General features: G+C 45.9%; 1 protein-coding gene and 1 non-coding gene across 2 annotated transcripts in view; one reads left to right on the top strand and one right to left on the bottom strand.

The window, feature by feature from the left end:
• Window positions 1–2,210: 2,210 nt before the first annotated feature.
• The window catches only part of LOC126210055 (cuticle protein 79-like), a 40,119-nt gene continuing 17,969 nt past the window's right edge, over window positions 2,211–24,360 (bottom strand). Inside the window, exons 2-4 of the mRNA XM_049939172.1 lie at window positions 14,094–14,340; window positions 7,545–7,936; window positions 2,211–2,301 (exon numbers count right to left, since the gene is read on the bottom strand). Coding sequence (XP_049795129.1) covers window positions 7,554–7,936; window positions 14,094–14,340 — 630 coding nt within the window. The 3' untranslated portion in view covers window positions 2,211–2,301; window positions 7,545–7,553. The remainder of the gene's footprint in view (window positions 2,302–7,544; window positions 7,937–14,093; window positions 14,341–24,360) is intronic.
• Window positions 4,192–4,266, top strand: Trnas-uga (transfer RNA serine (anticodon UGA)). The gene has a single exon. It is a non-coding gene; the product is annotated as a tRNA-Ser (tRNA).

Below are 24,360 nucleotides of genomic sequence, written 5' to 3'. Positions count from 1 at the left end.
TGCTAAAGAGACTGCTTATACTACGCTTGTCCGCCCTATTCCGGAGTACTGCAGTGCGGTGTGGGATCCGCAACAGGTGGGACTGACAGATGACGTCGAAAAATTTCTAAGAATGGCAGCTCTTTTAGTTTTATCGCGAAATAGATGAGATAGTGCCACACACATGATACGTGAATGGGAGTTGTTGTTATTTGTCTTCAGTCCTGAGACTGGTTTGATGCAGCTCTCCATGCTACTCTACGCTGTGCAAGCTTCTTCATCTCCCAGTACTTACTGCAACCTACATCCTTCTGAATCTGCTTAGTGTATGCATCTCTTGGTCTCCCTCTACTATTTTTACCCTCCATGCTGCCCTCCAATACTAAATTGGTGATCCCTTGATGCCTCCTACCAACCGGTCCCTTCTTCTTGTCAAGTAGCGCCACAAACTCCTCTTCTCCCCAATTCTATTCAATACCTCCTCATTAGTTATGTGATCTATGCATCTAATCTTCAGCATTATTCTGTAGCACCACATTTCGAAAGCTTCTATTCTCTTCTTGTCCAAACTATTTATCGTCCATGTTTCACTTCCATACATGGCTACACTCCATACAAATACTTTCAGAAACGACTTCCCGACACTTAAATCTATACTCGATGTCGACAGATTTCTCTTCTTCAGAAACGCTCTCCTTGCCATTGCCAGTCTACATTTTATATCCTCTCTACTTCGACCATCATCGGTTATTTTGCTTCCCAAATAGCAAAACTACTTTACTACTTTAACTGTCTCATTTCCTAATCTAACTCCCTCAGCGTCACCCGACTTAATTCGACTACATTCCATTATCCATGGGAGTAGCAGTCATTAAAATAAAGGCGTTGTTCGTTGCGACGGTATCTTCTCATGAAATTTCAATCACCAGTTTTCCCCTCCGACTGCGAAAACATTCTGTTAGCACCCACCTACGTAGGGAGAAATGTCCATCACGATAAAATAAGAGAAATCAGGGCTTGCACAGAAAAATTTAAGCGCTCGTTTTTCCCGCGCGTCGTTCGATAGTGGAACGGTAGAGAGACAGCTTGAACGTGGTTCATTGAACCCTCTGCCAGGCACTTTATTGTGAATAGCAGAGTAATCACGTAGATGTAGATATGATTAGTACTAACACCAGACAACTGCACAATTTACAGTTCAAACTGAACTGCCAGCCAATGGCTGGCTATTTGAATGAGTGGCGGTGTTTTCTCTGGATTTCAGGTTTGGAAGGGAATCGTTGAGTGTCTGAACTGGTTACTCCTATGACAGTATTGGTGGCCTCTCCTATCACGAAGGAACGAGATTCCATCGTATGCCGCATGAGTACGCACGATACTGAATAACGGTCACACTTTCACGACCTAACGTCATGTCAAAAACAGACGCTGTCCTTTTTCCGTTGCTTGACCAGATCGTTAATGAAATTTGAGCTGATTGTTGCCAGTGTTATTCATATTCATTTCGTTGCAAGTAAAGTCTTGTCAAGAGCTATGAATAAAATGTTTTGAAATAATGGAATAGCTTATAAATCACCCCTTAAAATAAGCCGCCCCTTAAATTCCTCTGTTCTAGGCGGCTCCCTAGACTGCAGTGACCTAAATACGGCTCTGCCAGCGAGTAAACAATTGATTTCTCTCTCTCTCTCTCTCTCTCTCTCTCTCTCTCTCACACACACACACACACACACACACACACACTGACTCAACCTTTAGTTCACATTTTTTTGAATATCCAAGATAGTGGGTACGTAGTCCATATTACTTGCATAGGTTGCAGATTACCTGATACGTTCGTAATACACTGCGGAAGGTTTTCAATTGTTCCTCGTATAAGGCACACAAATTATAATTCTCATTAAAGTGGTAGTGAAGTATTATTTTCTCTCCACACCATTCCATACGCTGATACCAACATTTCTCACGATGCACATCGGATCGATAGCAGCACGATAAGTGCCGAAACAAAAATACCAGTTGTATCGTAAAGTGAGACACTGATGGTACGTAACGTTCTTCAAATTAATCTAACAAACTCCAAAGAACATGGCTTTAAAGGGTACCAAAGAACAAAGAAGTGACATAAAAACAGTGGGAATATGTTTTGGAATTAATTATTATTATAAAAAAAATGTCATCAACGAGCAACAATACTGTACACAAACATAACGATTGATAACAAGATGATGGGAGGAGTATTCCCTGAGAGATGGCTGTGCGACGGATGGGGTGCAGAGGCGCAGATGGGGCGAATGTCAGTCAGTCGGACCTCTTTGAAGTGACCTGCGAACAGAAGACAGACAGTAGCTGGTAAAATCAGCCCAAAGCCGGTAAACAGATAGTGTACAACAGTGCGCAGCATTCCTACAAAAGCCGTTAATTTAGTGACATTTATACTCGTATCAATGTTAAGCAAATGTGTTGAACTGTGTATTTGTGATCCTGGCACAGTACATAGCAAGAGAACATTGTGCTGGATAATGGCGTGAAAGCTGAAATCTAGATTGTACAGAAGAAAAATACAGTAACACACAGTCAAATGGCGGTGTGTATTCTTTCCAAAAATAGTGTACGAATGCCGTCCAGCACCATCGAAAACATTTTACGCTTCTAGGACTTACCAAGAACAGGAAGTATAACAGCAGAACTTGTAAGTTTAAACGCTACATTTGACTTTGTATGCAACCGTACTGAACATGTGTTATTTCTTACAACGAAACTGAATTTGTTCAGTTGCACATAGATATAATCCGAAAATCAAGAACGAAGTATTTATCACCTGTTGAACATTCTGAGTGCCATTGGGCCATAGAGCAAACACAATGTTCACAAGAGAATATTCTCAATGGTAATCAAAGTCACGGACAAACTCAGGAGATAAATCTGTGGCCCACGTAGATACAACGAATTTTTTAAGTACTTTTAGTGCCTTGTTTTTAACTATAGTTTATACATCATTTCAAATTTACAATTAGGTTCAACTCCCTGGCCAGATAAACTGAGCAGAGAAAGGGTCTTCCACGTTCAGCCCACTGTGCACTGCCTTGAAATTTCCTGCCAGATGAAAACTGTGTGGCAGACTGGGACTCGAACCTGGAACCTTTCATGGGCATCTGCACTGGAGAAGGTGGTTCCATTGGCCATCGAGGCGAAACAATTGCATGGATGTGATGTGTCCGTTCCTTCAAGCTGTGCATCCATATAATACACTACTGGCCATTAAACTTGTTACACCACGAAGATGACGTGCTACAGACGCGAAATTTAACCGACAGGAAGAAGATACTGTGATATGCCAGTGATTAGCTTTTCAGAGCATTCACACAAGGTTGGCGTCGGTGGCGACACCTACATCGTGCTGACATGAGGAAAGTTTCCAACCGATTTCTCATACACAAACAGTAGTTGACCGGCGTTGCCTGGTGAAACGTTGTTGTGATGCCTCGTGTAAGGGGGAGAAATGCGTACCATCACGTTTCCGACTTTGATAAAGGTCGGATTGTAGTCTATCGCGATTGCGGTTCATCGTGTCGCGACATTGCTGCTCGCGTTGGTCGAGATCCGGTTACTGTTAGCAGAATATGGAATCGGTGGGTTCAGGAGGGTAATACGTAACGCCGTGCTGGATCCCAACGGCCTCATATTACTAGCAGTCGAGATGACAGGCATCTTATCCGCATGGCTGCAACGTATCGTGCAGCCACGTCTCGATCCCTGAGTCAACAGATGGGGACGTTTGCAAGACAACAACCATCTGCACGAACAGTTCGACGACGTTTGCAGCAGCACGGACTATCAGCTCGGAGACCATGGCTGCGGTTACCCTTGACGCTGCATCACACACAGGAGCGCCTACGATGGTGTACTCAACGACGAACCTGGGTGCACGAATGACAAAACGTCATTTTTCGGATGAATCCAGGCTCTAGAATGAGATTTTCACTCTGCAGCGGAGTGTGCGCTGATATGAAACTTCCTGGCAGATTAAAACTGTGTGCCGGACCGAGACTCGAACTCGGGACCCTTGCCTTTAGCGGGCAAGTGCTCTACCAACTGAGCTAGCCAAGCACGACTCACGCTCCGTCCTCACAGCTTTACTTTTGGCAGTACCTCGTGTCCTACCTTCCAAACTTAACAGAAGCTCTTCTGCGAACCTGGACGGGGCGTGAGTCGTGCTTGGGTAGCTCAGTTGGTAGAGCACTTGCCCGTGAAAGGCAAAGGTCCCGAGTTCGAGTCTCGGTCCGGCACACAGTTTTAATCTGCCAGGAAGTTTCTATCCAGGTTCTGTTTACAGCATCATGATGGTCGCATCCGTGTTTGGCGACATCGCGGTGAAGGCACATTGGAAGCGTGTATTCGTCATTGCCATACTGGCGCATCGCCCGGCGTGATGGTATGGGATCACGTCTCGGTCACCCCTTGTTCGCATTGACGGCACTTTGAACAGTGGACGTTAGATTTCAGATGTGTTAGGTCCCGTGGCTCTGTCCTTCATTCTATCCCTGCGAAACCCTACATTTCAGCAGGATAATGCACGACCGCATGTTGCAGGTCCTGTACGGGCCTTTCTGGCTACAGAAAACGTTGGAGTGCTGCTCTGGCCAGCACATTCTCCAGATCTCTCACCGACTGAAAACGTCTGGTCAATGGTGACCGAGCAACTGGCTTGTCAGAATGCGCCATTCACTACTTTCGATGAACTGTGGTATCGTGTTGAAGCTGCATGGGCAGCTGTACCTGTACACGCCATCCAAGCTCTGTTTGACTCAATGCCCCTGTGTATCAAGGCCGGGCAGAGGTTATAGGCGCCCAGTCCGGAACTGCGCGACTGCTACGATGGCAAGTTTGACTCCTGCCTCGGGCATGGATGTTTGTGATGTGGTTAGGTTTAAGTAGTTCTATGTTCTAGGTGACTGATGACATCAGAACTGAAGTCCCATAGTGCTGAGAGCCATTTACACCATTACGGCCAGAGGTGGTTCAAAATGGCTCTGAGCACTATGGGACTTAACTTCTGAGGTCATCAGTCCCCTAGAACTTAAAACTACTTAAACCTAACTAATCTAAGGACATCACACACGTCAATGCCCGAGGCAGGATTCGAACCTTCGACCGTAGCGGTCGCGCGGTTCCAGACTGTAGCGCCTAGAAGCGCTCGGCCATCCCGCTCGGCCATATGTGGTTGTTCTGGATAGTGATTTCTCAGTATCTATGCACCCAAATTGCTTGAAAATGTAATCACATGTCAGTTCTAGTATAATATATTTGTCCAATGAATACCCGTCTGTCATGTGCATTTCTTCTTGGTGTAGCAGTTTCAATGGGCAAGCAGAACGAGGGAAAAATACCGTCCAATCTCCCTTCTAACAGCTTTATCCAAAATTTTTGAGAAAGTAATGTATTCAAGAGTAGCTTCATATATCTGTAAAAATGAAGTACTAAGAAAATGTCAGTTTGGTTTCCAGAAAGGGTTTTCAACAGAAAATGCCATATATGCTTTCAGCAATCAAATTTTGAATGATCTGAATAACCGAACACCACCCATTGGGATTTTTTGTGATCTCTCAAAGGCGTTTGATTGTGTAAGTCATGAAATTCTGCTGGACAAGCGCAAGTATTGTGGCATGAGTGGGACAGTGCACAAATGGTTTAATTCGTACCTAACTGGAAGAGTGCAGAAAGTTGAAATAAGCAGTTCCCATAATATGCAAAAATCAGCACATTCCTCAAACTGGGGAACTATCAAGAATGGGGTTCCACAAGGTTCGGTATTGGGTCCTTTGTTGTTCTTAATATATATTAATGACTTGCCATTCTATATTCATGAAGAGGCAAAGTTAGTTCTCTTTGCTGATGATACAAGTATAGTAATCACACCCGACAAACAAGAATTAACTGATGAAATTGTCAATAATGTCTTTCAGAAAATTACTAAGTGGTTCCTTGTAAACGGACTCTCACAGGATTTTGATAAGACAGAGTACATACAGTTCCGTACAGTAGATGGTATGACGCCATTAATAAATATAGACTTTAATCAGAAGCATAAAGCTATGGTAGAATATTCAAAATTTTTAGGTGTGTCCGTTGATGAGAGATTAAATTGGAAGAAACACATTGATGATCTACTGAAACGTTTGAGTTCAGCTACTTATGCAATAAGGGTCATTGCAAATTTTGGTGATAAACACCTTACAAGGGAACCTCCCCATCGCACCCCCCTCGATTTAGTTATACGTTGGCACAATGGATAGGCCTTGAAAAACTGAACAGAGATCAATCGAGAAAACAGGAAGAAATTGTGTGGAGATATGAAAAAATAAGAAAAATATACAAAGTGAGTAGTCCATGTGAAGATAAGCAACATCAAGGATAGCGTGAGCTCAGGAGCGCCGTGGTCCCGTGGTTAGCGTGAGCAACTGTGGAACGAGAGGTCCTTCCCTTGAGTGAAAAGTTTACTTTCTTTATTTTCGCAAAGTTATGATCTGTCCGTTCGTTCATTGACGTCTCTGTTCACTGTAATAAGTTTAGTGTCTGTGTTTTGCGACCGCACCGCAGAACCGTGCGATTAGTAGACGAAAGGACGTGCCTCTCCAATGGGAACCGAAAACATTTGATCGCAAGGTCATAGGTCAACCGATTCCTCCACAGGAAAAGAGGTATGATAGATCCTATACGACACTGGTGACGGCATGTGCGTCGCATGACAGGAATATGTTGTCAACCCACCTAACTTGTACACTTGGCGAATGGGTAAAAAGATTCTTCTACCTTGCCCGAGTTAGGTTTTCATGTGGATGTGATAATCACTCCCAAAAAAGTGATGAAAACATAAGAGTTTGTCACATAAACTGCAACAAATGAATGCAACAGTTCCACAGTCGGACAGTTTTCCCTGTGCTCTGTCAAAATATATATTTTTAACGCTTTAAAATTTTTCCATGCGTAGACCGTCAAATCCTGCATATGTCCAAGCAAATCTGAACATGTCCTGGAATTTTGGAGAGCGAAGTTCATTATGTGTGAGTGCCTGAACTTTGATAATTGTCTGAAAATAAAAAATAAAACTTTTCGCTCAAGGGAAGATTTGAACCAAGGACCTCTCGCTTCGCAGCCGCTCACGCTAACCACGGGACCACGGCGCTCCTAACCTTCCGTACTGCTTGATGTTGCCATTCTTTGCATGGACTACTCAGTCTGTATATTTTGCTTATTTTTTCATAATTCCACATAACTTCTTCCTGTTTTCTCGACTGATCTGTGTTCAGTTTTTCAAGGCCTATCCACTGTGCGAGCTTATAACTAAATGTGAGGGGGGTGCGATGGGAGGTTCCCTTGTTAGTAAATTAGCTTACTACGCCTATTTTCACTCATTGCTTGCATATGGTATCATATTTTGGGGTAATTCATCGCTGAGGAATAAAGTATTTATTGCACAAAAGCGTGTGATCAGAATAATAGCTGCTCCAGTGGCGGTCCCGCACACAGTCGGGCTCTGCGCTCAGCCGGGGAAGTGGTGGAAGTACCTGGTGTGCTCAGTGCCATCCGCCGTGCTTGACGTAGTGGTGGATGTGCTTGACGACGGGGATGGTGACGGCGTACGGCCGGGGCACGGGCACGGGCACGTGCTTCTCGATGTGGACGGGGTAGGGCCGCTCCACGGGGACCGGGACGGGCCGCTCCACGGGGACCGCCACCGGCCGCTCCACGGGGATGGCGACGGTGCGCACCACGGGCACCGCGATGGGCTGCGGCACCTCCACGGGCACGGGGTACGGCTGGGGCACGGCCACCGCCACCGGGTGGGGGACGGCCACGGGCACGGGGTGGGGGACCTTCACCTCCACCTGCTTCACCACCGGCACCGCCACCGGCCGCTCCACCTCCACGTGCTCCGAGATGGGGACTGCGCCGGCCGCTGGAACACACACGGCACCGGGGCTCAGTGTACACGTGCTTCGGGACCGTCAGTGGGTCAGAACCCCAGATGTTCTGGGCTGGGCTCTGTACCTGCTGCTGAAACGACACCACCACCTAACCTCATTACGCCACTCGACACGCTTTGATACCCCTCCGTGTTCTTCGAGAGCTGCGCTGCACCTGCCACTAGAACTAAATGTCAGAACTCATTACACAACGCCGGCCAAAGTGGCCGTGCGGTTAAAGGCGCTGCAGTCTGGAACCGCAAGACCGCTACGGTCGCAGGTTCGAATCCTGCCTCGGGCATGGATGTTTGTGATGTCCTTAGGTTAGTTAGGTTTAACTAGTTCTAAGTTCTAGGGGACTAATGACCTCAGCAGTTGAGTCCCATAGTGCTCAGAGCCATTTGAACCATTTTTTTTCATTACACAACTCAACACACTCCAAGAATCTGAATCATTCTGGCCGATGGCTCAAAGAGAAGAGAAGAGGTTTCCATTCCGAAGGAATGGGGCACAGCAGGAAAGCCCTACCGAGAAGAAAATATCAGACTTCTGATTAAACCTCTGTGCCCTGCACACCTTCTGCAAGCTCCTGCAATCCTCTCGCATGGCCAGTATACATTGAGGTACCAAGAGTCGTCCTAATATCGTATTGGACCTCCTTTTGTCCATTGTAGAGCCGCAACTTGATTCAGTATGGACTCAACAAGTTGTTGGGAGTGCCCTGCACAAATACTGGACCGCCCATAACTGCGAAAGTGTGGCAGGTTCTAACAACCCTACCACAAGAAAGGTCAAAAATTAATTGTAATTGTAGTGTTGCTCACGCTGCTAAATATTGCATTTTCTGGCAACAACAAAGTTATATTATGTGGCAGGTGTCATTAGAGCACAGTTAATAAAGTCATTTCTTGAAATAATGGATAAACTAGGCACTCATTTTTCGTGTTTCCCACGCTGGTCTCGTTGTGAACTCATGGCTCAATCGTCGAAAATCTAGGTAGTGATGATTCCAAGCTCGAATGCAAAGAGGCCTAGGTGTTATTCTGCCATATTCAAAAGTTTTATAGAAGAGTTTCGTAAACCATTCTTGAAGATTAAACTTTTGAAAGTTAGCACAATGGTGATGTAAAAAAGATTAATCAGCACTCCGAATTTAAGTCATACTTTTGTTAAAGTTCACATTTCATAAACTGACTACAATTTGCGTCTTTTTAACATGACGACCAAAGCTTGACTCTCTAATAACCGATTGCGTGCCCAAAAATCAGAGTTACAAGTACGCCAAAGATCATAGTGACAAAAGAAAGAATACACATAAGAATAATATCATTGCAATATAAACATATCAATGTATCGAAGTACCTCTACATTAGTGAAATCAAATCTGAATGTTGTCACAGGAATATGTCAACTATTTTACAGAAACACAGTAGAATATTGCTGGTATCGAGAGGTTGAGATGAGGTTCCGTAATGGTTACGTAATTCAAGTACCATTACAAGGTGCAGGACTTTGTGCGTGGACTGACCTCTAGATTACGTCCTGTTAATGTTCGACGGGATTCGTGCTGGGCGATCTCGATGGCCAAATCATTCGCTCGAATTGTTCAGAATGTTCTTCAAACCAACTGCAAACGATTGTGGCCTGGTAGATGGGTGCATTGTTATGTATAAAATTTCGATCGCGCTTGACAACATAAAGTCCATGAACGGCTGCAAAGGATCTCCGAATAGCTGCACATGACCATTTACAGTCAGTTATCGTTTAGTCGCTCCAGAGGCCCCGGGCCATTCCGTGTAAACACAGACCACACCATTATGGAACCGCCGCCGGCTTGCACAGTGCCTTGTTCACAACTGCCGGCCGCTGTGGGCGAGCGGTTCTAGGCGCTTCAGTCCGGAACCGCGCTGCTGCTACGGTCGCAGGTTCGAATCCTGCCTCGGGCATGGATGTGTGTGATGTCGTTAGGTTCAAGTACTTCTAAGTTCTAGGGGACTGATGACCTCATATGTTAAGTCGCATAATGCTTAGAGCCATTTTGTTCACAACTTGGGTCGATGGCTTCGTGGGATCTGCGTCAAGCTCGAACGCTACCATCGGCTCTTACCAACTGAAAACAGGACTTATCTCACTAGGCTACGGTTTTCTAGTCGTCTAGGGCTCAGCTGATGAAGTCACGAGTCCTGGAGAGATCACTGGAGCAGATGTCGTGCTGTTGGTAAAGGCGCTCTCGTCTGTCGGCTGTTTCCACAGCCCATTAACGCCAATTTCGCCAGACTGTCCTGACCGATACGTTCGCAGTGCGTTCCTCATTCATTTCTGCGGTTATTTTACGCAGTGTTGCTTGTCTGTTAGCACTGACAATTCTACGCAAACGCTGCTGCTCTCGGTCGTGAAGTGGAGGCCGACGGCCATTGCGTTGTCCGTTGTCAGAGGCAGTGCCTAAAATTTGGATTGCCGTCCCACTCTTGACAGTGCGGATCTCGGAATACGGGATTTCCGAACGATTTCCGAAATGGAATGTCCCAAGGGTGTAGCTCCAACTACCATTCCGCGTTTAAAGTGTGTTAATTCGCATCATGCAGCCATAGCCACGCCAGAGACCTTCTTACACGAACCACCTGAGTACAAAAGACATCTCCGCCAACGCACTGCCCTTTTATACCCTGAGTACGTGATGCTATCGCCATCTGTATATGTACATATCACTATGCCATGTGTATTTTGTCACCTCGCATACAGCTTTTGTATAAAAGGAATGGATTCAAACTGGGTAACAAAGATGAAGACATCGGCACGAACAGTTACATTCTACATAGGATCTTCCAGCTCGAGTGTCCACTTGCAAGCTGTGGGAGGGGGGGGGGGGAGAGGGGGGGGGGACAGCGGTCGGCAGGGGTGGGCAAACAGCTGATGTGGGGGTGTTAGGCAGGGGTGACCAAGTAGTTCTCGCGTGCACGGAACAAGTGTAATAGGGAACGTGCCAGGCAACCTACACCAGCTGTGCCAGTCTGCGAGCAGGATAACCGGCGTTTATCAGCACCTGTGCCCCATGGGGCAGCACTGAAACAGGCTATTCTACAAAATAGGAAACCTAACCTAGGTGCAGGCGAACTTCTGCCAACGAGTTTCCCTCGTTTGGAGGGAGTCCAGGAAGTACTGTGATAAACCTTTTGCATTTCCTTTATGTTTTCGTCTTCTTTACAGGCAAAGAGAGAAGATGAAGCGGTAGCCCATCATAGAGCCTACGCCTACCGTCATGCATTTTTTGACTTTCAGTTGTTAAAAAAACAGAGGATTTTTTCTCGTACCAGTAGGAGGAAGGAAGGATTCACGCTCAGCTAGTGAACGAGTGAGAAGCACGCCATTTTTAGCGAGTAATTGTAGACCGCCATTTTGGGGTCGCTATGAATAAGTGAGGAGTATGTATTTCATATGTGCACCGTTTAGAAGAATACAGTATTGTTTTATTAACAGAAATGTCGTTGTTGTTGTGGTCTTCAGTCCTGAGACTGGTTTGATGCAGCTCTCCATGCTACTCTATCCTGTGCAAGCTTCTTCATCTCCAAGTACCTACTGCAACCTACATCCTTCTGAATCTGCTTAGTGTATTGATCTCTTGGTCTCCCTCTACGATTTTTACCCTCCACGCTGCCCTCCAATGCTAAATTTGTGATCCCTTGATGCCTCAAAACATGTCCTACCAACCGATCCCTTCTTCTAGTCAAGTTGTGCCACAAACTTCTCTTCTCCCCAATCCTATTCAATACCTCCTCATTAGTTACGTGATCTACCCACCTTATCTTCAGCATTCTTCTGTAGCACCACATTTCGAAAGCTTCTATTCTCTTCTTGTCTAAACTATTTATCGTCCATGTTTCACTTCCATACATGGCTACACTCCATACAAATACTTTCAGAAACGACTTCCTGACACTTAAATCTATACACTCCATACAAATACTTTCAGAAACGACTTCCTGACACTTAAATCTATACTCGATGTTAACAAGTTTCTCTTCTTCATAAACGATTTCCTTGCCATTGCCAGTCTACATTTAATATCCTCTCCACTTCGACCATCATCAGTTATTTTACTCCCTAAATAGCAAAACTCCTTTACTACTTTAAGTGTCTCATTTCCTAATCTAATTCCCTCAGCATCACTCGATTTAATTTGACTACATTCCATTATCCTCGTTTTGCTTTTGTTGATGTTCATCTTATATCCTCTTTTCAAGACACTGTCCATTCCGTTCAACTGCTCTTCCAAGTCCTTTGCTGTCTCTGACAGAATTACAATGTCATCGGCGAACCTCAAAGTTTTTACTTCTTCTCCATGAAGTTTAATACCTACTCCGAATTTTTCTTTTGTTTCCTTTACTGCTTGCTCAATATACAGATTGAATAACATCGGGGAGAGGCTACAACCCTGTCTCACTCCTTTCCTAACCACTGCTTTCCTTTCATGCCCCTCGACATGTCGTGTGAGTTGTTATTTCAAATAGTACAATAATTACAAGAACTGAAGCCCACCTGTGTATTTTGGAAAATTATGAAGATCCGATAAGCTTAATGGGAACACGGTCAAGACTTCAAAGGTGAACACGGCGACCAAACGTAGCATTATAACGAAGGGTAAGCACAAATCTACAGCGGAGAAAGAAACTATTTCGCCCTGCAAAATAATATGAACTAATACGAACTTATTTCCAGACATAGCTCAGCTTATTGTGCTTGTCATTCATGCCGAAAAATTAATCTTATTAATTCAATACATTTTAAAAAGCCACGCATTTCAACATTTTATTATCATCTATTCCATTATTTTATTATATTATAAAGTGGCGACCGTTACTGTATACTGTCGGACATAAGTCTCTTTATTTAGGGAGGCAGTATAGTACCTTTCCAGTACCTGCTTCCAGCAGCGCGTGTAAGTCACTTTGACCTCTGTAATGGTCTCATGGTATTGTCCTTTGAGGGTGGTCTCGGGTGAATATGGTGAAGTCCGCTGGAGCCACATCTGGAGGTGATAAAGTTTGGTTTGTGGGGCTCTCAACTGCGCAGTCATCAGCGCCCGTACAAAGTCCCAATTTTTACATAGTCCAATTTTTTACACACAGTCCAATATGCCCACTGTCACGAATGATGGTGATGACGATGAAATGATGAGGACAACACATACACCCAGTCCGCGGGCAGAGAAAAATGTCCAACCCGGTCGGGAATCGAACCCGGGACCCCGTGATCCAGAGACAGCAACGCTAACCCCTGGACCACACACATCGGGAGGTGTGTCTGGGAAACCTTTGCTGCGATGACAGATGGTGGTTGACCAAGAAGCGGGTGTGTCTCGGTGCATTGTCTGGTTGAAGCTTCTGATTGGCGATAGTGTGTAGCCCCCTTCCGCCCCCCTCCCCCCCCCCCCCGCCCCGTCCGTTCGCTTTCCCTTCAAGTTTTCTGTCACTTTATCTGTTCATTCCGAGGTGTATTCCATTCGAACTCTTAACCACTGCCGGCCGGGTTGTGGCTGAGCGGTTCTAGGCGCTACAGTCTGGAACCGCGCGACCGCTACAGTCGCAGGTTCGAATCCTGCCTCGGGCATGGATGTGTGTGATGTCCTTAGGTTAGTTAGGTTTAAGTAGTTATAAGTTATAGGGGACTGATGACCTCAGAAGTTAAGTCCCATAGTGCTCAGAGCCATTTGAACCATTTGAACTTAACCACTGAGCTGAATCCAACACTTTGCGCCCATAGTGAACAGGTTTCCGACGTGATTGTCGCCCCACGACGGGAATTAACAAACTTCGACCGCGGAACGGTAGTTAGAGTTAGATGGATGGGACATTCCAGTCCGACTATCGTCAGGCAAGTAAATATTCCGAGAGTTACAGCGTCAAGACTGTGCCGGGAAGGCCACATTCCAGACATTACCTCTCGCAGAGGCCGCCAGGCTTCACTTCACGGCCCAGAGTCGCGGCGTTTTCGCAGCGTTGTCGGTGCTAACAGACAAGCAACACTGCACGAAACAACCACAGAAATCGCTATGGGGCGTACTGCCAACGTATCTGTCAGTCAGAATACGGATTAAAAAAAAAAGAAAATACATAAGAAAAAGTCACGTAGCCGTGTCAAAGGGTGACGTACCGTATCCACCACCGTATCCGCCGCCGTATCCGCCGCCATATCCACCGCCATACCCAGCGCCGTCCAGCCCAACGCCCTGGCCGCCGTCGTGAATGACGCCTCGCTTCTTGACCACGTGGTGGACCTCCACCGGCTCGTACTCCACGTGCAGGTCGTACTCTGGAACCGGACCGGACTCCTGAGACAGGCAGCTCGCCGGCACCAGCGACAGGACCAACGCCGTCATCAGCACGGAGTTGTACAGCACCTGTTGTGGACAAAAGAGGGGACGCGTGTCATGCCGAGCTCCACAAGACGCAGCGAGGGCTGCGTCCACCTGCGTCAACACAACGCAAATACACTGGAGCGCCAGAGAAACTGGTATAGGCATGCGTATTCAAATACAGACATATGTACATGTTGCAACGTAACCTTCCAGTACTGGTGGTGGTAAAAGTCCACCTAAGTAGGTACATTACCGTCGCTTTGACACGTCCTACCACTCCTACAAGCTACCGTCCGTAGTGAATGGTGTCTTACATTCGTGTGGTCCACGAAATTACTGACCCTGCGACTTATTGCTGGGTATTAATAATTTCTAGCGGAAGGTTTTCACGAACCGGTAAAAATTTGAACGCAACGGATAACGCATTTTTTTTGAACCACTACAGAAGGCCTCTATACAGGGCTTAATAGGCATTATATAGCTTTTATTTGCTTTCATGGCCCAGAATTCGACTGTGGTACTGACTGCCACCTATTCTTTGTGATGGAAGGAGTAAATAATCAGTCGAGGGTAGAGATTAATCGATATTTATTCAGTACCGATGGTATTTCAACGACTAGTCGTGTTTCTCTTGCAATGCACATCTTCAAAACCGGTCTCTAGTTAACATGATTCAGTTTCGCGACGTAATTATGGAATGGGACAGAGGAGCGCAGACCTGGCTTCATTGTAACTCTATACAACCGCACAATTATACCTAAAACCTCGGTTATTACATTCAGTTCCTATAGATTACTCAGAACAAGTTCCGCAAAGACAATACAAGCAAAACTAGGTCAGGGTGGAAGAGTATTTCGCAAATATTTATCAAATCAGTGCGCATTAAAATACGATACTTTTCCTAGTGGCCCGAGTATTTTACTTAACGCACAACATCGTCAACAAATCAAATCGTTATGGGGGTGCACAAGAAACATCACTTCAATGCTGTTCTATCCACATGGCCAAGTTTCAGTAGCCAACAGAAACCCAGAAAAATATGGACACACACGATTATTCCTTCCCTATTTTACACTCGCTCACTATCGTATGATTATTCATCGTGTACAATATATTTTCAGACCGAAATGAGGCGGTTGCTCCAGCCGACCACGTGGCGCGAAAGCAAGTTTACAAAGGAAACATATGGAAAATAAATGAAAAAACCCAAAATATTACTGTAAATGGAAGAGCAGATTAAAATACATTGAATGAGTGAATTTCCGTTAAGCACAGAGCAATAACGTGACCGTGAGCTTAAGGCACATGGTGCGTTGCCCGAACAAGGCACTAACGCTAGGTCTACTGAAATTCGAGTAAATTAAGAAAATCCATTCCCTTGTGGGGTTCAGTGGTAATTTCGCTCCTGATTTCAACATCTGGACTTCATTACAGAGCAGATTTCAGACAATCTAATACCTAGGTTAACGTTACCAAAACGAGAGCTGCGTCTCCATGTCTGTCCAGCACCACGACCCAGAATCAAGTGCTCTTCCAACCGAATTCGCCTAACCGTTCCGCTTACAAACGTGGTGGGGGTGGTGCGCCAACCTGACAGAGCCAATTCGCGCGCCTACGTGTCATGTTTGCCCTGACCATCAAACTTGGTCTCTGCTAAACTTGTTCACGCTTGGGCGGTTGGTACTACCCTACCCCAGAACGACCATTCATGCAGTGTTACACTCTGTGCCTAAAGCTTTCTGCTGGTTCACACACTCACTCATTTATACCGTCCAGGCCGCACAAAGGAAAGGAAAATGGGAAACGTGGTACACAACAGAAAAAAATTCAATAAATAACACTGTTTAGTCCATTCTCTCCTTTTGGACACCAGCTGAGGTATTACCTGCAAGAGAAGAAACTCTTGCTAATAATTTCTGCGTGCTAGCAATTTAATAAAACATTAGAACGGTACAACAAGTTCCGTTTCAATGTAAACAGGCAGAATACGGCGCTGCGGTCGGCAACACCTATATAAACAAGTGTCTGCGCCGCTGTTGGATCGGTTACTGCTGCTACAAAGCAAGTTATCAACTGAGTTTCAACGTGGTGTTACAGTCGGCGCACGAGCGATGGGACACAGCATCTCCGAGGTAGCGGCGAAGTGGAGATTTTCCCGTACGACCATTTCACGAGTGTGCCGTGAATATCAGGAACCCGGTAAAACAAGAAATCTCCGACATCGCTGCGGCTGGAAAAAGATCCTGCAAGAAGAGGACCAACGACATCTACATGTACATGATTACTCTGCAATTCACATTTAAGTGCTTGGCAGAGGGTTCATCGAACCACAATCATACTATCTGTCTACCATTCTACTCCCGAACATCGCGCGGGAAAAACGAACACCTAAACCTTTCTGTTCGAGCTCTGATTTCTCTTATTTTATTTTGATGATCATTCCTACCTATGTAGGTTGGTCTCAGCAAAATATTTTCGCATTCGGAAGAGGAAGTTGGTGACTGAAATTTCGTAAATAGATCTCGCCGCGACGAAAAACGCTTTAATGACTTCCATCCCAACTCGCGTATCATATCTGCCACACTCTCTCCCCTATTACGTGATGATACGAAACGAGCGGCCCTTTTTTGCACCCTTTCGATGTCCTCCGTCGATCCCACCTGGTAAGGATCCCACACCGCGCAGCAATATTCTAACAGAGAACGAACGAGTGTAGTGTAAGCTGTCTCTTTAGTGGACTTGTTGCATCTTCTAAGTGTCCTGCCAATGAAACGCAACCTTTGGCTCGCCTTCCCCACAATATTATCTATGTGGTCTTTCCAACTGAAGTTGTTCGTAATTTTAACACACAGGTACTTAGTTGAATTGACAGCCTTGAGAATTGTACTATTTATCGAGAAATCGAATTCCAACGGATTTCTTTTGGAACTCATGTGGATCACCTCACACTTTTCATTATGTAGCGTCAACTGCACCTGCCACATCATACAGTAATCTTTTCTAAATCGCTTTGCAACTGATACTGGTCTTCGGATGACCTTACTAGACGGTAAATTACAGCATCACCTGCGAACAACCTAACAGAACTGCTCAGATTGTCACCCAGGTCATTTATATAGATCAGGAACAGCAGAGGTCCCAGGACGCTTCCCTGGGGAACACCTGATATCACTTCAGTTTTACTCGATGATTTGCCATTACTACGAACTGCGACCTTCCTGACAGGAAATCACGAATCCAGTCGCACAACTGAAGAGAATCGAGCAATTTGGCATAAACGATCCCCTTCCGCAAATTGCGGCAGATTTCATTGCTGGATCATCAACAAGTGTCGGGGTGCAAACCATTCAACGAAACATCATCGATATGGGCTTTTTGAGCCGAAGGCCCACTCGTGTACCCTTGATGACTGCACGACACAAAGCTTTACGCCTCGCCTGGGCCCTTGAACACCGACATTGGACTCTTTATTTTATTTTATTTACACGTCAAGTTCCGTAGGGCCAAATTGAGGAGCAAATCTCCAAGATCATGGAACGTGTCAGTACATGAACTTACAACATAAAAGTAATAACAGATAAAAATAAATGCTCATGAACCTGAAAAAAAGTCAGTCCATAAGTTTAAGTAAACGCTATCAGCAATACAATAAGAATCAGCTTAATTTTTCAAGGAACTCCTTGACAGAATAGAAGGAGTGACCTATGAGGAAACTCTTCAGTTTCGAGTTGAAAGCGCGTGGATTACTGTTAAGATTTTTGAATTCGAGTGGCAGCTTATTGAAAATGGATGCAGCAGTATACTGCACACGTTTTTGCACAAGAGTTAAGGAAGTCCGATCCAAATGGACGTTTGATTTCTGCCGAGTATTAACCGAGTCAAAGCTGCTTATTGTTGGAAATAAACTAATATTGGTACCAAGAAACGACAATAAGGAATATACATATTGAGAGTCCAATGTCAAAATATCCAGACTCGTGAACAGAGGTCGACAAGAGGTTCGTGAACTCACACCACTTATTGCCCGAACCGCCAGTTTCTGAGCCAAAAATATCCTTCTAGAATGGGAAGAGTTACCCCAAAACATAATATCATACGACATAAGTGAATGAAAATAAGCAATGTAGACTAATTTACGCGTCGATGTATCACTCACTTTTGACACCGTTCGAATAGTGAAAATGGCAGCATTAAGTCTTTGAACAAGATCCTGAACCTGGCCTTTACACGACAGCTCACTATCTATCTGAACACCTAGGAATTTGAACTGTTCAGTTTCACTAATCATATGCCCGTTCTGCGAGATTAAAACGTCAGGTTTTGTTGAATTGTGTGTTAGAAACCGTAAAAACTGAGTCTTACTGTGATTTAACGTTAGTGTATCATCTACAAGCCATGAACTGAGGTCATGTACTGCACTACTTGAAACCGAGTGAATGTTGCACACAACATCCTTTACTACCAAGCTAGTGTCATCACCAAACAGAAATATTTTAGAGATTTTAGAGTTACCCATAATACTAGAGGGCATATCATTTATATAAATAAGGAACAGGAGCGGCCCCAACAGTGATATCCATAGGGAACCCCCCCACCCCCCACCCCCACTGAGATCCCACATCACAGCAGTTATCAAAATTGTGAATAATGACCTTTTGCTGCATGTTGCTAAAGTAAGAGGTGAACCAATTGCGAGGTACCCCCTTTATTCCGTAATCGTCCAACTTCTGGAGCAATATTGTTAGATCAACAGAGTCAAATGCCTTTGTTAAATCAAAAAATACGCCAAGCGTTCGAAACTTTTTGTTTAGCCCATCCAGTACCTCACAGAGAAAACAGAATATAGCATTTTCAGTTGTCAAACGACTTCTAAAGCCGAACTGTACATTTGATGACTGGAAACAAGTTGCCTGGTCGGACGAGTCTCGTTTCAAATTGCATCGAGCGGATGGACGTGTACGGGTATGCAGATAACCTCATGAATCCATGGACCCTGCATGTCAGCGGGGGACTGTTCAAGCTTGTGCAGGCTCTGTGATGTTGTGGGACGCGTGCAGTTGGAGTGATATGGGACCCCTGACACGTCTAGATACGACTCTGACAGGTGACACGTATGTAAGCACCCTGTCTGATCACCTGCATCCTTTCATGTCCATTGTGCATTCCGACGTGTTTGGGCAATTCCAGTAAGGCAATGCGCTAACCCACACGCCCAGAATTGCTGCAGAGTGACTCCAGGAACAGTCTCCTGAGTTTAAACACTTCCGCTGGCCACCAGACTCCCCAGACAAGAACATTACTGAGCGTATCAGGGATGCCCTGCAACGTGCTGTTGAGGAGAGATCTCCACTTCATCGTACTCTTACGGATTTGGTGTCATTTCCCTCCAGCACTACTCCAGACATTAGCCGAGTCCATGCCACGTCGTGTTTCTGCACTTTTGCGTGCTCACGGGGGCCCTACATCATATTAGACAGGAGTACGTTTCTTTGGCTCTTCAGTGGGTATAAATGAGAGAATATGTGTATATGTCCGGGATCTCCACCCCAACCCGTTTCTCCATTTCAATCCGACACTGAATCTGAAGACTGAATAGATGTGCGACAGTATTATGTCAGTAGAAAAAGTTAATTGTTCAAATAGCACATTTATTTTAAACAGAGGGAAATATATCAATAAGACACAAGACTGCAATACGTGTATTTCTGCTCCTATTAAATCGGTATATTGTTATTATCGTTACTACAGTTCCTCTCTGAGATCATGAGTAGATGTGAATGTCTCTCGTAGTGAAACTAGTACTTTTGCACTTGAAATATTCCAAGTGTTCCATTTGTGCCCCCATATTGATTCTGCAGACATCAAGTCGATAATAAAGTTTTTCCCTAGTTCAGCGAAGCATATCCTTATCAGTGTCTTCAAAAGGACTGTTGATGAGCGCTTGCAGTTTTGGTGGGTTTGTTGGTAGGGGAGGGGAGGTGTAAATACTGATTCCGCCACATGAGCCCACACAAAAAAATCTCGTGTGGTTAGGTCAGGAGAGGGTGGAGGCCGTGAAATCAGTTGCTTATATTCAACCCCACCACGGCCGCCATATTGCTCAACTGCTCACAGTTACGTTGTCGTGGCAGGAATCTGAAGTGAGGCTGCAACAATACAAAATTTTCGAGGTTTTCTCTGCAGGTGTTCAGTTTTGTGACAATATGTCAACTAATGTAACTAGAGTGAATTTATGACATAGCCTCATTCATTTATGACAAGCTTGTAGGTGATTGAAGTGAACACAACAAATACGAAGAGCCATCAGCAAACGATGCAACACTTTCTTTTCTCAGCCAAGGTTGGTTGAGAAAATGCAGCATTTATTGTGAGACATCGTGGAATATTACTGATTAAGTCCCTATGGTTTAATGAAGTTCTAATAGGTGGTAGCACTGCACGCATCCTTCAACATCGCGTCTACAACAGAAGTGTATTCCAACCAGAGAGCTGTCATTGAGCTTCTTTTGGCGGAAAAACAGAGCAGCGGAGATGGCAGTGAACAAAAGCGCGGTGAGTCGTTGGGCGAGGCATATGTCACCATGGCAACAAGGCCGCACAACCCTGTCCAATCATCCAAGAACTGGCTGGTTGCACACAGCTGTGACCCCTGCAGTTCTGGAACGTCTGGACACTCTCATTCGAGCTGCTCGCCTCAAAAATGCAAATGAACTTCTCCTCTTCCATGACAACCAGACACTAATAGGCGCTTGCGTAATGTCTACAGAGACTTGGCAGTGAACAAAAGCACAGTGAGACGTTGTGCGAGGCGTCTGTCACCATCCCACACAAACCTGTTCCATATCTCGCTATCTCGCTTACCAGCCAGCCGCACACAGCTGTGACTCCTGCATTGTTGGAACGTGCGGACACTCTGGTTCGAGGAAATGCCTCACACAGGTCTGAAGAGCAGAGGGGAGCTCACAAAACTGTTCTTCCTCATCCACACTGCAGCCTGGACCTCGAACCTTCCATGTGTGTGGTTCAATGAACGGTGCCGTCTGTAGGAGGCATTACATACATGATGGGGAGGTTACTGATGCAGCAAGACGTTGCCTCTGACGTCGACCAGTAGAGTGGTAGAGCCCCCCCCCCCCCCCCCCCCCCGAGTAAGCTGGTATAAGGCGGTCGCATTGAACGGAGATTATGTTCAAAAACAAGGTTTGTAACCAGAAGAGTTGGGGATAATTTGATGCATTGGAACCCCGAATGGAACCAACCTGCTTTCAGAAAAAAAAGTGTGTTGCGTTATTCATTGATCACCCCTCGTACAATATGGCGTCTCGCAAGTTCTGTCGTTAACGCCGTGCTGGATTGTAACGGCCTCGTATCACTAGCAGTCGAGATGACAGGCATCTTATTCACATCACTGTACCAGATCGTGCAGCCTGGTCTCGACCCCTGAGTCAACAGATGGGGACGTTTGCAAGACAACAACCATCTGCACGAACAGTTCGACGACGTTTGCGGCAGCATGAACTATCAGCTCGGAGACCATGGCTGCTGTTACCCTTGACGCTGCATCACAGACAGTAGCGCCTGCGATGGTGTACTCAACGACGAACCTGGGTGCACGAATGGCAAAACGTCATTTTTTCGGATGAATCCAGGTTCTCTTTACAGCATCATGATGGTGGCATCCGTGTCTGGCGACATCGCGGTGAACGCACATTGGAAGCGTGTATTCGTCATCGCCATACTGGCTATCACCCGGCGTGATGGTATGGGGTGCCATTGGTTACACGTCTCAGTCACCTGTTGTTCGCATTGACGGCACTTTGAACAGTGGACGTTACATTTCAGATGTATTACGACCCGTGGCTCTACCCTTCATTCGATCCCTGTGAAACCCTACATTTCAGCAGGATAATGCACGACCGCATGTTGCAGGTCCTGTCTGGGCCTTTCTGGATACAGAAAATGTTCGACTGCTGCCCTGGCGAGCTCATTCTCCGGATCTCTCACCAATTGAAAACGTCTGGTCAATGGTGGCCGAGCAACTGGCTCGTCACAATATGCCAGTCACTACTCTTGATGAACTGTGGTATCATGTTGAAGCTGCATGGGCAGCTGTACCTGTACACGCCATCCAAGCTCTGTTTGACTCAATGCCCAGGCGTATCGAGGCCGTTATTACGGCCAGAGGTGGTTGTTCTGGGTACTGATTTCTGAGGATCTACGCACCGAAATTGCGTGAAAATGTAATCACATGTCAGTTCTAGTATAATATATTTGTGCAATGATTACCCGTTTATCATCTGCATTTCTTCTTGGTGTAGCAATTTTAATGGCCAGTAGTGTAGTTCCCGCTTTAGTCCCGGTCCCGCACACAGTTGCTTCATGTTTGTCTTAATTCCCGTGGAACTTATTTTGTATTTCACACGACAAGGTGGTTCGTCATCGTGAAACAGCAGGAAGTGACGCTGGAGAAGTCACCGCGCGCAATGTCAACGTTAGCCAACTCGACCCTTGAGGCAACGGATCCAGTGTTGACCTGTGGTTTGCGGTGGAGCAGAGCAGCAGGTGGCGGCCGCATTCCCGAAATTTCATCGGCGAGGTCGGCGCCCTGTTGAAGGTATGACGCAAGGCTTTTGCCTACACGGCGGAGGAGGCATCAGACACCGCATGTGAGAGAGCGAGGCTCGCCAGAGGTGTTCGGTCAGCCGAGTGACGGTGAAAGGCGAGCGGGCCGTCCAACCCAGCCCAGAACAGGGCTCACCTTGACCGCCGCCGCGACCACTTTCGCTGCTCGGCCGGGAAAAAAAGCAAAAACACAGAGAAGAACCGGCCCGTGTCCGAGGCGGCGGCGGCGGCCGTGCCCGGATAAACGGCCGCTCTTACCTCCCGTGAAAGGCGGACCTGCCGCCAACCAGACCTCTCGATCTCCGGACACTTTCTCCGCGCCCGCTCGGCGGGGCGTGAGAAATCCACCAGCGCGATCCCCCGAGCTGCCGACCGACTGATTTAACGCACCTTTCCAGTTGCTCCGTGAAGCGAGTGGGCACTTTCCCCTCTCCAGCACCATTTCCGATCACCACAAATTCGATTTAAAAAAATCGTAGCTACTATAATTGTGATCTGTGGCTTTCCCGGCGAATGTGCTGCATCCAAGGTTTTCGGGTGTCCAGCCGGGTCCGATCGTCGAAGTTCCACGATATTTCGGCGAATAACCGTTCCGCCATCATCAGGTGGTGCATTCCATATTCGCCGAAATATCGTGATACTTCGACGATTGGATCCGGCTGGAGGCCCGAGAACCTTGGATACATAACTACTTTCTTATTTGAGATATGTATGTTAACAACGTACTGTTGGGAAGAGCAAACTCTCGACTTTTTCATAGTTCCCGCTAGATAGCAGCAATGTGCGCCCACCGCTGTTCTAGTGAAAATGGCGTCGGGACAACAGAAGGCGTTCTACGTTTTGCGCAGTGCGCGTCAGTAATAGCTGTTTATCTTGACTTTCGTACTAGATATGGTGTGGATATCGACAGGAGAGTGCAAAATGGCTAAGCAGGGATGGCTAGAGGACAAATGTCAGGATGTAGAGGCTTATCTCACTAGGGGTAAGATAGATACTGCCTACAGGAAAATTAAAGAGACCTTTGGAGAAAGGAGAACCACTTGCATGAGTATCAAGAGCTCAGATAGAAACCCAGTTCTAAGCAAAGAGGGGAAAGCAGAAAGGTGGAAGGAGTATATAGAGGGTTTATACAAGGGCGATGTACTTGAAGAGAATATTATGGAAGTGGAAGACGATGTAGATGAAGATGAAATGGGAGATACGATACCGCGTGAAGAGTTTGACAGAGCACTAAAAAGACCTGAGTCGAAACAAGGCCGCCGGAGTAGACAACATTCCATTGGAACTACTGACGGCCTTGGAAGAGCCAGTCCTGACAAAACTCTACCATCTGGTAAGCAAGATGAATGAGAAAGGCGAAATACCCTCAGACTTCAAGAAAAATATAATAATTCCAATCCCAAAGAAAGCAGGTGTTGACAGATGTGAAAATTACCGAAC

This window comes from Schistocerca nitens, chromosome 10 (assembly GCF_023898315.1).
Source record: "Schistocerca nitens isolate TAMUIC-IGC-003100 chromosome 10, iqSchNite1.1, whole genome shotgun sequence".
Lineage (NCBI taxonomy): Eukaryota > Metazoa > Arthropoda > Insecta > Orthoptera > Acrididae > Schistocerca > Schistocerca nitens.
Note: the sequence above shows the minus strand (reverse complement) of the source record. Positions and strands in the feature narration are given on the sequence as shown.